We start from the raw sequence: 13,143 nt of genomic DNA on the forward strand, positions 1-13,143 counted from the left end.
GACTCAAGCTCCAGCCTCTTACTCTTCATTTTAAAGAGATAAGTCTCTAGCTGCCATGGTTATGCACAAAATCTTTCAATGCAGCCCTAGTCACCTGCCTGAGTCTGCACACAGCCTGAAACAAGAGCTCTAAAAGGTTAACTGATCTCCTGAGTATCTTTCTCCAGTATTTATCTTGTCTAAACAAAGGAAGCTGATGCTTAATCCATGTTTTGGAAAGGCAGATCTTATGCGTGATGCTTCAGAAAATGTTTTCTCTTTAGATCTAAGCAGTTGCTGAGCTGTCATTAAACATTCCCCAAATGGCTGGAGAGCTCCCCAGCCTTAGCAGCTCCTGACATTTTTACCATCATCTCAGCCATGTTAGCATGCTCCCAAGCAAGAACACTGCAGGGAGGCCAATATGTACAGTGCCATGACAACATATCACAAACAGGGAGGAATTAATCTGCCACATCCAAAAGTAATTGATCAACTCTTACAGCAAAGGAGAAATGAGGGAAAGCACCCAGCCCTCCCCATATAGCACCCTGAGCAATTTCCCCCTCCTCCAAAGAAGACCCTTGCAGCGTAGCTTGAGGTCAGCAGACCTGGACTATTTTGGACTTGGTGGGGAAGAGAACTCCAAAGCCAAGAGGCCCGTACCCTGCCCTCTGCCCCTTCTGTTTCATACCGAACAGTGCCACTACCTCAACTGCAGCATGGGGAAGAGGCAGTCTCTTAAATAGGCAGGTCCTGGGCCATCTGGGACTTTCCTGGTCTTAAACTCCATCTAGACATCCACAGCATGCATCCTGGAGCACTGTCGGCTGGTGCTCCCGGCAAGATACACTACTGAGTGGGCAGCACAAGCTTCTGCCGGGATTTAAGATGCAGTGTGATGCAACAATCCAATCCTGAGGTGGCAAAGGCATGAATCAAAGTAGCAAAGTCCCCATGGACAAGAAAAAGAATGTGTCCTATCTCCTCCTAGCCATATACAAACAACAAAAGGTCTCCCATACTAATGCTGAAAGCTGATTAAACAGTAACTGGCAATCTAGCCAGCTCTTGGGTTGGGAGCACTAGTAACACATGGCAGGCAAACATCCTCATTGTATCTTTTTGTTGCTATCGCCAATCCACCAACAATCTCTGCACTGGGCTCGGCTAGCTGGCTCTCAGCCATGCTGCAGTCCAGTCAAGCACTGGAAAAGGGACTTTCCTGCACCAGCTGAGTGGTAAGAGATAGGAACTGTTATAATTATTGGGTTTAAAAAATCTACTTTATTTGTAAGCTTAAATGTAAAAAGTATGTAAAAGTTTATAAACTGTTACAATGATGTATAACTCTGTTTGCTTGCTTGGGAATTAACTACGGAAAATAGGTCAAGTTGTTTTTAATACTAAGTGTTATGAACTAATGCAAGAAAACCAGACACACAAACTAAATTAGTCTAAACAGAAAAAAGCCGACTGATATGATTTAAGGACTGTTAAAATTCAATTAAATAAACAACAAAAAGACATGACCCCTGAAATCAACAGACTAAAATTAGTGCGGTGAATATGAGACCTAATTGGTGGACAAAATAATGAGAGAGAAACTATGCCATCCATTTTTTTCTCTTTGGGTTTTTTAAAAACAGACTTAAAAAGTCCCAAAGAGCTTGTCTCCTCAACACATTTTAGCTTATTTTGTTTTATTTTATTTTTCCCAGCCCCCAAGACAGAAGCAGCAGGTCAGCCTGAAAGCTTTTTTCTTGTGCTTGTTTAAGGAACTTGTTTTTTATTTGTGAGTTAACATTCAAACAGTGCAAAGGCTAATCAACATCTTTATCTCTTTTCGCCCTTCATATCAATAAACAGACCAAAGGGAGGGGCTTAAGGCCATGCCTAACTTTAAGCACATTGTCTTTAGTGGGTCTACTCACAAAGTTAGACATGGCCACGAAGCTGGTCTGAAGACACTGCAGCTTGGCTCTGCAGCCTGCCAAGCCCTGGACAGAAGGGTCTGTCAGAGGAACAATCCTCCCCCTACACACCCCAGGAGAGTGCATGGCCTTGAACACGGGACAAAGGAAGATGGCTCCCAACCCCATCAGTGCGGGGAAAACTGGGCCCTGGTGGGGTGATCCCATAGGGCTTGCTGGGAGAGAGAGTAAAGTCCTGGCGTGTTGTGTGCTGGGCACAGTACAGCAAAGTCTGCAGCAGCGAGGAGACACAGAGTCTTAAGGCCCTGCTAGCAGCTCCTTCCATCCTGGGTTGGGAACAGCCTTATCTCAATCCCTCAGATAAAGAACATCTCTGTGCTAAAGGCTGCTGCAGAGCAGCCCGGCTCTTATTACAGGTGGCTTTCTGGACTCTGCGGAGGGGCCAGCAAGAGGCCTGTAGGGAGGGGGCAGGATTCTCTCTCCCTAGCAGCGTTTCACGCATTTGCTCCCTGGTTGCCAGCCCCTGGCTTGCTAACTTTAAGAACATAAGAACGTCCATTCCGGGTCAGACCAATGGTCCGTCTAGTCCAGTATCCTTCCTGTCTGTGACAGTGGCCAGGGTGCCAGATGCTTCAGAGGGAATGAACACAACAGGGCAATTTCAAGTGATCCATCCCTGTTGTCCAGTCCCAGCATTTAGAAGCTAGGGACACCCACAGAATGGGGTTGCATCCCTGACCATCCTGGCTAATAGCCATTGATAGACCTAGCCTCTAGGAGCTTATCCAATTCTTTTGAACCCAGTTAGAGTTTTGGCCTTCACAACATCCTTTGGCAACAAGTCCCATATGCTGTGCGTTGTGTGAAGAAATATTCCTTTTGTTTGTTTTAAACCTGATGCCTATTAATTTCACCTCATGAAACTTTGCAGATCATGAGATGTGCTCATGACTCAGGAAGGCCCAGTCTCACAGCAGCCTCCCTCACTTCAACCACCTAGCAAATGGTGACAGCTCCACCCGGTCAGAGAGAAATGCCCCAGCTAGTACCACTGGGCTGCACCATCCCTTTCACTCGGCCCATCCCCTGCCTGGGACCCCCATGGTGGAGGGGGTCCTCCAGAGTAGAGCCACGGCACATTGTCCAGAGGAGTGGGGGTATGTGTGTGTATCCCTGTCCACAGAGGTCTGCAGCTCCAGACCAGGAAATCCTGCATGTTTCACCGCCACCAAATTCACCATGGCAGCAAACAAGCCAGCTGACAGCAGCAGGACCAGGCACTTCCTGGTGAGTGGGTAGAGACTTCTCATAAACTGCCACATGGCCTCTCTGAGCCCCGCTGGGCTCTCTTGGGAGCAGCCACTTCTGGGCTAAAGCACCTGCTGGGTGACCAAGCGTTAAAAGTGACCTGGCCAAGGAAATCAAGCTCCCTTTCGTGAGGATCCTGGATGGCAGCACTAACCTGACTCATCCCAGCCATTGCTGAGCAAAGAGCAGGCATTCATGGCCTAATATCTGAACACTTACACTGGCACCAAAACTAGAGGAAGAAAAGGTCTGTTGGTCTCCTGGGGTCTCCTGAGTGTCTCAGACAGGCCTTGTGCACCACAGCTTTGATCTATCATCCTCTGGATTAGGGCCTACGATGCTCCCACGGTGACATTCAGCTGCCTTTTGAGCTGGCCCATCAGTATTGAACAGGGGACAGCCTGGCCCCTGCTGTGGGACTTTAGCTGGTGTTACGATTCCAGGCATCTGTATAAGATGCTGGTTTGGCGTGCGTGATCATGTTGCTGCCCACCAGAGGCCGGATTGAGGGATTATAACAGCCTGTTACTTACTGGCAGCTAATGGAGTTACTTCCTTAGTTCTTGTGCTTTTGGAGCTCCAGATATTGGTTTCAATTCCCTATTTCAGCCATGTAGCCCTGCCCCTTGTCCCTATGGAAAAGCCAGAGAGGATGGGCAGTTATACTGGTGTGACTAACTACTTGGTCTGGGCTGCCTAAGAACTGAGGCAAAGCACAGAGAGGCAGATGCACTGTAAAAAGACTAAAACAGAGTAATGAGCTAGCTAGCAAACCACTGCCCTCTGCTGGTTGGAATCCGAACAACTGAGCTGGGTGCCATAAGCCCTGTACTGCTATGGCAACTCTCCCCCAGCTCCTACGGCTGGGCCTGTGTTGGTGGTGGAGCATGAGGATCTGAATGCTATCTCCATTGCTGCTGTGAAGTTCTGAGAGGCCACAATGGGCACAGCAGATCAGAGACAACCGTGAAATCCCAGGTGGCCACGGATTTGCTCCAACATCAGTTCTTTCCCCGCTTTTTTAAGTCAATTCCAACTCTGATCCACTCAGACAACAGGAGGGAGCACTCTCCCTACTAAACCAGCACTACACCCAGATGGCTCAGCCAAAGCCTCCCTCGGGATGTGGGAAATCAAGCGATACAGGGCTCCCATATACAGCTCACCTTCAGCCACAACAACAGGCAATGGAATTCCCCTTTGAGAAAGCTAGGGAGGGAAATCTTGCAACCCCATGCCATGTAGAGAGCAGGAGTTGTCCTGCACTGTTCCCTGACAGGGATCAGGGTAGCACATGAGGCACACGGGAAATGGATTAGGTGGTTTATAGACTTAAATTCCTCTGTGGCTTGATGTATGTAGGTAAGAGGACAAGAAAGTTAAACAGGCGGGTGAGTGAGCACAGTGCTAATCACCCATGGGCTCAGGGGATGGAGGGAGATGGTGAGCAGCATCAGGGAAGGAAGCTGCCCCTTTTGGCCTCTGCTTCACACCATGCACGAGTGGAGCAGCAAAGTGAACTGGACAAGATCTCTGCAGCACAAAACTACACACAGCAAGTGAAGTGCTCCAGAGGTCTTGTCCACTTTGCTTTGCTGTTCCACTCACTCGCGCAGCGGAGTATCGGGGAAAGGGGGCAGTACTGGGACTGGAGCAAGTGGGGAATTCGGGGGTTGTGGGTGTAGCTGGTGAGGTTTAGAAGTAGCAGATCAGGCTCTATCTCCCTTGGCAGGAGGCAGTTTCAAGATGCAGGGCACTGGTGTAAGTTTTGAGGTCCAGCTGCATAGGGCCTGCATTGCACCGGGGAGGTTGCTCCCGAAATCTGGGCCTGTAATGAAAGCCCAGGACTGGGAGTCAGAACACTTGGGTTCTATTGCCAGGTCTGGAAGGAAGTGTTGTCTTAAGCTGTAGTGGTTAGAGCACATGACTGGAGTCAGGCAGGACTCCTGGGTTCTATTCCCAGGCTGTGCCACCTCAGGTGAGCCTCCTAACATAGCTCTAGTCTGAAAAGTGACTCTCTGCCCATTGCCTCTCTCCACTGCACTCACAGAACCAGCCTGTGGTGCCATCTGAGATAGACAGTGCCAGGAAAAGGACTGGGGCTCTAGCCGCCATCCTGGGAACTCACTGCATGGAGCTGACTCACTCCTTCTGTTCTCAGCTGATTGTAACTCAGAGGCTGTCCCCAGGGCAGCATCACTTGAGCAGCTGACACAGCGACCCATTGAGCAACAGACTGCCCCCTGTGGGAAACCAGGAGGAGTTTAAAGCATCACACAAGGATGCATGTGGCTGAGTGTTGAGCATCATGCCCATCTGGTTCCTTGGAGAGGCAGCTTCAGACAGAGCTCAAGGCATACTCCTGTGCCCAGAACAGGAGTTGGCATCCTCACTGGGGAAGCCAGCTCGCTGTTCTGGTCCCGGAGAGGCCCCTTGGCAGGGTTTGGATTGGACTGTGTAGAAAGACAAGGACTGTCCTCACTGGCAGGGGTTGGATGGGCTAGCATTGGAACTGAGCCAGCAGAAGGGAGTTACTTGCTGTTTGCTACCAAACGATGCCCCTAGAACCCTGGTTTACTCCACACCGAGAGCCCCATCCTCATGATCCAACACGACTGGGAAGCAGCGCAGGGTCCCTCCAACAACCCATGCTGACAGCTGCCCTGGAAGATAATTGCTCCGCAATGCAGAGGGCTGGTGCCCTGGCATTAATATTAGCACTACAGTTTGTTCCTGTCAGTCACATGGGCGAGGTTTGCAGCCATCCATCTGTGTGCAGTGCTAGGCTACAGACCCGCTTGCTTTGATCACTACCTCCCCTCCCTCCTGTTTGTTACGCCTACTTGTTATGGCGGGGATCAGCTCTCCTGAATATCTGTGCAGCACAATGGAGTCCACAGTACCTTCTGGATGAGGGTCTCAGCAAGCTTTGCAAACAATTAATTCAGCCTCACAATCCACCCTGCTGGAGGGCCCCAGGAATCTCATTTTGCAGAGGGGAAAACTGAGGCACAGACATAGGCAGTGACTTACCCCCAGTCACACAGCAAGTCTGGGACAGAACCCAGGAGTCCTGGTTCCCAGCCCATGCTCTCACCACACTGACAAAACACATTGTACTCCTGAAGGCAAACTCTTCACTGCTGGACAAGTGCCCAGCTCATCTTTTCTCCCTCCTAGTTAGCTCCCTGCTCCAGCTTCTCAGACTGCCTGACACCTTGCTTTGCTGCCTCTCTTTCCCCAGAAGAACACCTAACTCCTGGCACCGCCCCATCCCTGAATACAACCCATCACAGACTGTGGACATGCTGCTCCCTCCTGGCCTGGAGGCAGCTCCGGGCAGTAGGACAGGAGGCAGAGGGGACTGTAATGGAACCGGACACCACACTGCAGGGACAGCTGCTGCATGAGCTGCCAGCAAGCTGTGTGGCCCTTTAGCAGGATTGCAAAGGAAAGCCCTGACCTTGAGAGCCTAGCTGCAGAGGCAGTACCTGCTCCTTCTTCCTGTCCCTGACACACACACTGGCACCCTGCGGAGGGCCAGACTCAGCCATTCAGAGCTGAGCCTAGCTAACAGGCTCAGGAGTTGCTGCCCATGCCCGACCCTGTCCAGGAGCTCAGAGAAAGCCCAGTGGTGCAGGGGCACCCCGCCCGAGCAGTTACAAGAGTGCTGATGTATAAGCTGAATCTGAGCACGCGTGGGACATCAAAGGACAAGTGAACCATTAGTTAGGGTCTGAAGGGGAGGCTGGCACCTAGAGGTCAGTCCAGGCACAGCTGGGATCATGCACAAAAGCGGGAGAGAGAGGAGAAGGGGCAAGGACATAAGGAATGAGACTCGAGATGCAGGCAAGGGCAGAGCCGCGTAAGGTTGGGGCAGCAGGGATGGTGCAGTCTGAAGGCCGGCCGCAAACAGATTTTGTCCTGCCCTAGAGGCACAGCTAAACCAGTGCAATGCCCTAGTATGGATGCAGCGACGGCCGAATTAAGGTGCTTATCGCAGTATTGTTCCTCTAACTATCTGACACCAGGCCCCTGGCACGGTGGAACTGTGTCCTGGCGAGGGGGCTGCCCAGCTCTAACTGTATGTTTCTAAGCCTAGAGTTATAACAGGATATACCCGGTGTGTAGCTAAGCCACGCGTGGGGGGCAGGGTGGTGACTGTGAACGAACCGGAGGGGGCTACACAGGAATCGGGGGTGCGGGGGCAGAGCGGAGCGGGCTGCGGTGACCGACGGGGCAGGAGGCCGGGCAGGGAACCCAGGGGAGCCGCACCAGCCCCAGCGCAGGGAGGGACGGAGGGCGGGAGACCGACCGCCACACGTGGTGCCGGGAGCACAGTGCCCGCGCTCACGGTCACACTTCCGACACGCGTGCAGAGCCCGCGACGTGTCCCAGCAGGGAGCGGGAAGCAGGCCCCCCCCCCGGGCGGGCCGGGAACTCCGCTCTGGGTTTGCAACCTGTAGCGCCCCCCCCCCCTTCCCCGGTGCCTGGCTCCGCCCGGCGGGGAGCCCGGCCGCGCCAGCCCCGGGGCACAGTGGCGGCGGGTGCTTACACGTCTCCCGTGGCCCCAGGGCGGGGGCTGGTTCCTTCTCCCGCCGCCTCTCGCTGGCAACTCTCGGGGGCGGCTAGCGGTCCTCGCTCGCAGCTTCCCGGGCTGGGAGCGGGGCGGGGCCGAGCGCTCCCCCGGGTCCTAGTGCTCGTCTCTCCAACAGGCTGAGTGCCGGGGTGCTGGGGCACCCTCCATAGGCCACTGCCCCTCGCCCCTCTGCTATCCCCTCACACAGCTCTGCCAGTGCCCCTCACCCCTGACCCGCAGCCCCCCCGCTATCCCAGCCCTGGGCTCCCCTCACACAGCTCTGCCAGTGCCCCTCACCCCCTGCTATCCCAGCCCTGGGCTCCCCACACACAGCTCTGCCAGTGCCCCTCACCCTGACCTGCAGTCCCCCACTATCCCAGCCCTGGGCTCCCCACACACAGCTCTGCCAGTGCCCCTCACCCCTGACCTGCAGCCCCCCTGCTATCCCAGCCCTGCGCTCCCCACACACAGCTCTACCAGTGCCCCTTGCTCCTGAACAGCAGCAGAACAAAGTGGTTCTGGCTTCTGGCCCTTGGTGGGTTAGACGTGTTACCGAAATATCGAAATCAGAGCAGGGGGCAGTGGTGGGCATCCCTGTGGTGCAGCAGTTTGCCCTGAGAGACAGGGGACACCTTGGGACAGGGACCAGAAGAGCAGCTCCATGTAGCTGGTTCTGCTCAAGCCTCCTCCCCAGGGGCCCTTTCACTTCCTCATGTGGTGCAGGCCAGCCCACCATATTAACCTTTCTACAGACATTAGGCAGGAGGCTGCACAGCTTTGCTCAGCTCATGGTCCTGGCTCAGCAGGGGAAGGTGCAGACCCAGAGGAGAGAGGCCAGCCGTGTGCCCTGAGCTGGTGCCTCTGTCTCCAGGATCACCCCCCACCAGAACAGCCAAGTTACCATTATGACAGCACAATCTGTGTTCCCAGATCTGGGCTCCCAGGCCCTCTCATCCCCCTGTGCTCCAGCCCTCCAGGGTCAGGGCTCCCCTGTCACCCTCATTCCTCACCCCATGGCCTTGTGCATCTGCAGCCTGTTACCTCAAGGATCCAGCTGTCTCTGGGGTTTACACTGCCATCTCCTCTCCTCTGCCGCTCTTGGCTGAGTAGTCCCGGTGAGTGCCTACCACCCACAGGAATGAAGCGCTTCTTAACCCCAAAGCTGAGCCAAGCCCTTCCACAGACTGCACAGCAGGTGCAGATTTAAGAGCCATGCCACCAGCTGGGACTGGCTCAGCACAGCCCCCACTGGCTCAGCCGGTGGACGCTGCCTGCAGCAGCAGTTTGCAGGAGGAAGTAGCTTCACCCATAGAAACTGCAGGGAAGGTTTGTCAGTAGAACGTGACCTGCCTGGGAGTCTGGGGCTAAGCACCAGAACCCATGAGGAAGGGGGCTGGGGAGTTTCATGGGCCTGCAAATGGGCAGGGCCTTGAGTTTAGGGTTCTTCCCAAAAAGGTCCCGTCAAGCAACACAGTACGAGGCAGGAACATGGGCTTCAGTGCAAAGCTGGAGGGGAAAGCGCCCCCTTCTGAGACACCTGTAGTGCTGCCTGCAGCACTGCACCCCTTCACAGGCTGGGACCTTGGAGTCAGTACTGGCTGTGACTGGACAGCATCCCTGCTATCACCCACACCTCTCTCTGCAGCACGCTGGCTTTTCCTGCTGGCTCTCATCCCGGTACAAGGCCTGACCCTGTCTGTTGTGCTGGCGATTTGGCAATGAGGACGCTTGTCCCACCAACAACTGGACTGAGACCCACCAGCCCCTACCCCCCCCCCCACAAGCCATGAGCATCCATGGAATGACACTGGGCCATTGCAGACCAGCTGCTCTTGGAGTAGGTGGTGGCCAAGCCCTTGAGCCCATCATCTCAACCACCTTCTTCCAGCCCCTGCCAGGGCTTGTCCCCTCCCCAGTTCAGAGAGTACGAGGCTCCCTGCCACAGGGCAAGAGGCCGCCTCTCTCGCGGGCTCCCATCAAGGCAGCATGAATGCTGTGTTTACTTTGGCGAGAGTGAAAGCAGGTTGATTGAGTTGGCCTAGAATACAGGAGGTGGCGCCAATAGGAGGGAGGCAGGGAAGCTAAGAGGAAAACTCTTTCCTGGACTGAGAAGGAGGAAGATATTGGGAACGTCACTGCATAGGCGGAAGGCTGAGAGCCCTGAAGACTGACTCCCACTGTGTGCACAGACAGTACAGCCTGGCCCCACACGTGCCAGCCAGTGTGCCACAGACCTTCCCCTGGGAGAGAGGGGAGCTCAGCCTCCATGGCCCCGCCAGCCCCATACCTCACAGCCACAGCTCCCAACAAGGTAGCCAATCAGTGCCAGTTCTGCCTGTGATTTTGTGCTATGGCCCTGGGAACTAGACCAAGACCTGCCCATTTCACTCCACAGATATCAGGAGGGACTGAGCAAAGATTGGAATGGAACTGACTACCTGCGTTCTGGTGCCAGGGGACCCCACCCTTACCGTATTTGCTTGGCCCAGGGGCCCTGAGGTCAGCCCCCACCCCAGGCGCCATGCCTGCTCACACATTAGAAGTTGCAAGTCAGATGTTCCTTTTGGAATGGGGAAAAAACCCAGCTGTTCCAGTCTGACAGCCCCACCCCCGCATCCTGCCAGGTTTTGCTGTAGTACTATGCACCTGTAGAGCCCAGCCCTGCAGTGAGAAAGAGATTAGCTAATGGCCAGGGTGCTGCAGAGACATGGGCAAAGAGAAGGATGGCAGCTCTCAAGCTGACAGGAGCAGCCCCTTATCCTGAACTCAATACACTTGCTTGGTACCCACAGCCTTCCCTGTCATCCTAGAGTATCCCTACCTTTTAAATCCAATCCTAGCACCTCAAATCCAGCAGGGAAGAGAGGGTGTGATATCGCTCACCTTTCCCCTGGGGCTGAGCACACAGCCCCCTACTCCATCCAGTGCCTGATACCCTCTCACTCTGAATGGCAGCCTGTAGCAGGGTGGTCACAGCTGGCCCTTATAAGAGGGCAGTGGCCCATGGAGTAGTCAGTCTCTCTCTGTTGAGAGAGAGACAGACACAGATGGATGCTCGCTTGCTGGATGCTGGGAAGCTCAGGGTGCCTGGAGTGAGGCAGGGCTGGGGAAAGACCAGAGGGGTGGGGGAGCTCTAGGCTGGCAACTCCCTGGACTGCAGGGCCTTTTCCAAAGCTCTACAGAGGCACTGGGCTGCAGAGAGAGGCAGCAGATCCAGATCCAACCTTGCCTATGAGTGGCTGACACTGCAGTCTGCCCCAGGGCATGGGGACTAGGTTGGTGACTGGCAGTAGCCTACGACTGAGGTGAGATGGGGACGGGGGTTCCCTGGGGAGGGGAGACCCTGAGACTGAGGGGTTACTGCCAGGGGGCAGCACCCCAGATATCAGGGCACTGGAGTCCAGGGAGGGACATAGGGGCTAAGCAGCAGTAGGACACTGGCCTGCAGAGGGTGCTCCAGAGGCTGGAGAGCTAATTCCCTGAGATGACCAGCAGCAGGCACTGCAGGGGTGAGTTACACAGCCGAAGAAGCTCACTGGCTCCCCTTGTGCCCATCCTTTGTGCCCTTGTGGTTGGTTAGGAGCAACCGGAGTCAAGTGCAGCCCAGTACAGTTGCTGCAAAGCATCTGGGGGGTCAGTGGACAGAGTAATGAACTCACCCCCTGCACCAACCATGTGAACTGGGGCATGGCCCTGTGAAAATCCCCCCTGAGCAGTGTGTGAAGAACAAGTGCTACTTCTGGACTGAGCTCCCCTGGGAGGGGTGTCCGAGTCTGGCCTGACCCACAGCTCCTTCCCCGGGCAGGTCTCCTTGGGGAGGGGGTGGCAGTTGCAGGCAGAGGAAAGCTCACCAGCTTAGCACTCAGTGGTATGGAATCACCTCTAGGCTGTGTCCCCAGGGAGGGGGGTCAGATTCCCTGTAGACCCCGCTCTAGTTGGGGTCAGCTGGGCAGCTCGGGGCTGGGCTATGATCTACCATGCACAAGGAAGGCTTCAGGTCCAGGCTTCCCGGAGAGAAGGACCAGCTCCCCCTGCGATTTCAGCGTTCCAAGGAGCCCCTCGCCAACCCAGCACAGTGCAGACTAGCCCCCTTTTCCATTGAACCCAGCACAGCTCTCCCTAGGAAGCACTGGTTCCTACAGCACACCTGAGGGATCTGAGGAAGGCCCCCTGGCATGGGACTCAGGAGAATCGCAGCCCAAGGGAACCTCCTCCTAACGCTGGTCCTGCTAGCAAGAGGAGGAAGAAACAGCAAGATAATTTGGTTTGTTTGTTTTTAATAACAACAATAATCCCTTTTCCCTGCGCTGGACAGCCTGTGCCCCAGGGCATCTGGGGAATCAGCTGCCCAACACCCCCAAACACAGGGCTCCATCAGCTCCACTGGTACACAAAGACCGGTCCCTGCAAGCTCAGCGAGTGGGCTCTGATAGATACAGCAATGCACCCCCTTCCTGCTCTGTGTCTGCCAGAGCAGCCTGGTCCCTGGCGGCTGCTCCCATTAGGGGTGGGTGGGTGAGGGGCAGCCCTGGGCTGGTACGGCCCAGCGCAGCAGTCTCTCTCCCTCCCAGTACTCCCATCAGCCCTGGGGAGGGAGGGAGCCCTGTGGACAGGTGCTGGGCGGAGAGGTCCTGCTAGGATGGCACACAAGTGGGAGCTAACAGACCTGCATGGAGGAAGCAATGGCAGTCTCAAGCCCCCTTGCAACCTGCATCCCCCCAATCCAGTGGGCTCATTCTTTCTTCCCAAAGAACTTCTTAAAGACGGATTTGTTCTTGTGGCGAGAGGAGGCGCCTTCCCGTGGGCTCCCCGGCCTGGCCACGAAGGAGTGACAGCGAGCCCTGGGCATGGCCACCGCCTGCTCCCCGATGTACAGTGTGATGGAGTAGCTGCTCCCAGCCTCCAGGGGCTCCTTCGGCACCGACACCGGCGTGATCTTCTGGTAAGTGGCTGAAAGAGATGAAGCATTGGGCAGGCTGCAGCTTCCCATGGAAACACCACCACCACCACTGAACTATCAGGGGGCCTGGGATATGGGGCCTTTCCCTGCCAAGCCCCAGCTCCTGTCTGGCCCCTGATCAGAGGATGGTCAGGCTCGCCGGGCGGGGGGTGTCATAACCCAATTCCCTCACAGGAGGTATGAGAGCTTTGACTAGCAGGGCACCAGCTCCAATCTGGTCCCACATACAGGGGACTGTCTGGATAAGGGGCACTGGGGAATGGGATACAAATACAGGGACTTCCTATCCACTTTATTTTGGGGGCAACCTCCCCAGTGCCCAGAGCAGAGACCCCTCTCTATTCTAGACATGTCACTGTGAGGAGAAGGGTGTTGGCGCCATC

The 13,143-nt window shown here is 55.2% G+C and overlaps 2 protein-coding genes across 10 annotated transcripts in view; both read right to left on the bottom strand.

Annotated features, from left to right (window-relative positions):
- Window positions 1–8,969, bottom strand: part of SLC29A1 (solute carrier family 29 member 1 (Augustine blood group)) — a 57,340-nt gene extending 48,371 nt beyond the window's left edge. For 3 of the 6 annotated variants that reach the window (XM_039531153.1, XM_039531155.1, XM_039531154.1), the window contains exon 1: window positions 7,777–7,923. The gene's annotated coding sequence lies outside the window, so the exon portion shown is untranslated. Of the gene's footprint in view, window positions 1–689; window positions 707–3,754; window positions 3,854–7,776; window positions 7,924–8,841 lie in introns of those variants that run through there. The other 3 variants (XM_039531156.1, XM_039531157.1, XM_039531158.1) reach the window with 3 other exon arrangements.
- Window positions 8,970–12,060: 3,091 nt separating this feature from the next.
- The window catches only part of LOC120401418, a 46,153-nt gene continuing 45,070 nt past the window's right edge, over window positions 12,061–13,143 (bottom strand). For all 4 annotated transcript variants that reach the window (XM_039531388.1, XM_039531387.1, XM_039531389.1 and 1 more), the window contains one exon: window positions 12,061–12,750. In XM_039531388.1, coding sequence (XP_039387322.1) covers window positions 12,533–12,750 — 218 coding nt within the window. In that variant the 3' untranslated portion in view covers window positions 12,061–12,532. The remainder of the gene's footprint in view (window positions 12,751–13,143) is intronic.

This window comes from Mauremys reevesii, linkage group 3 (assembly GCF_016161935.1).
Source record: "Mauremys reevesii isolate NIE-2019 linkage group 3, ASM1616193v1, whole genome shotgun sequence".
NCBI lineage: Eukaryota > Metazoa > Chordata > Testudines > Geoemydidae > Mauremys > Mauremys reevesii.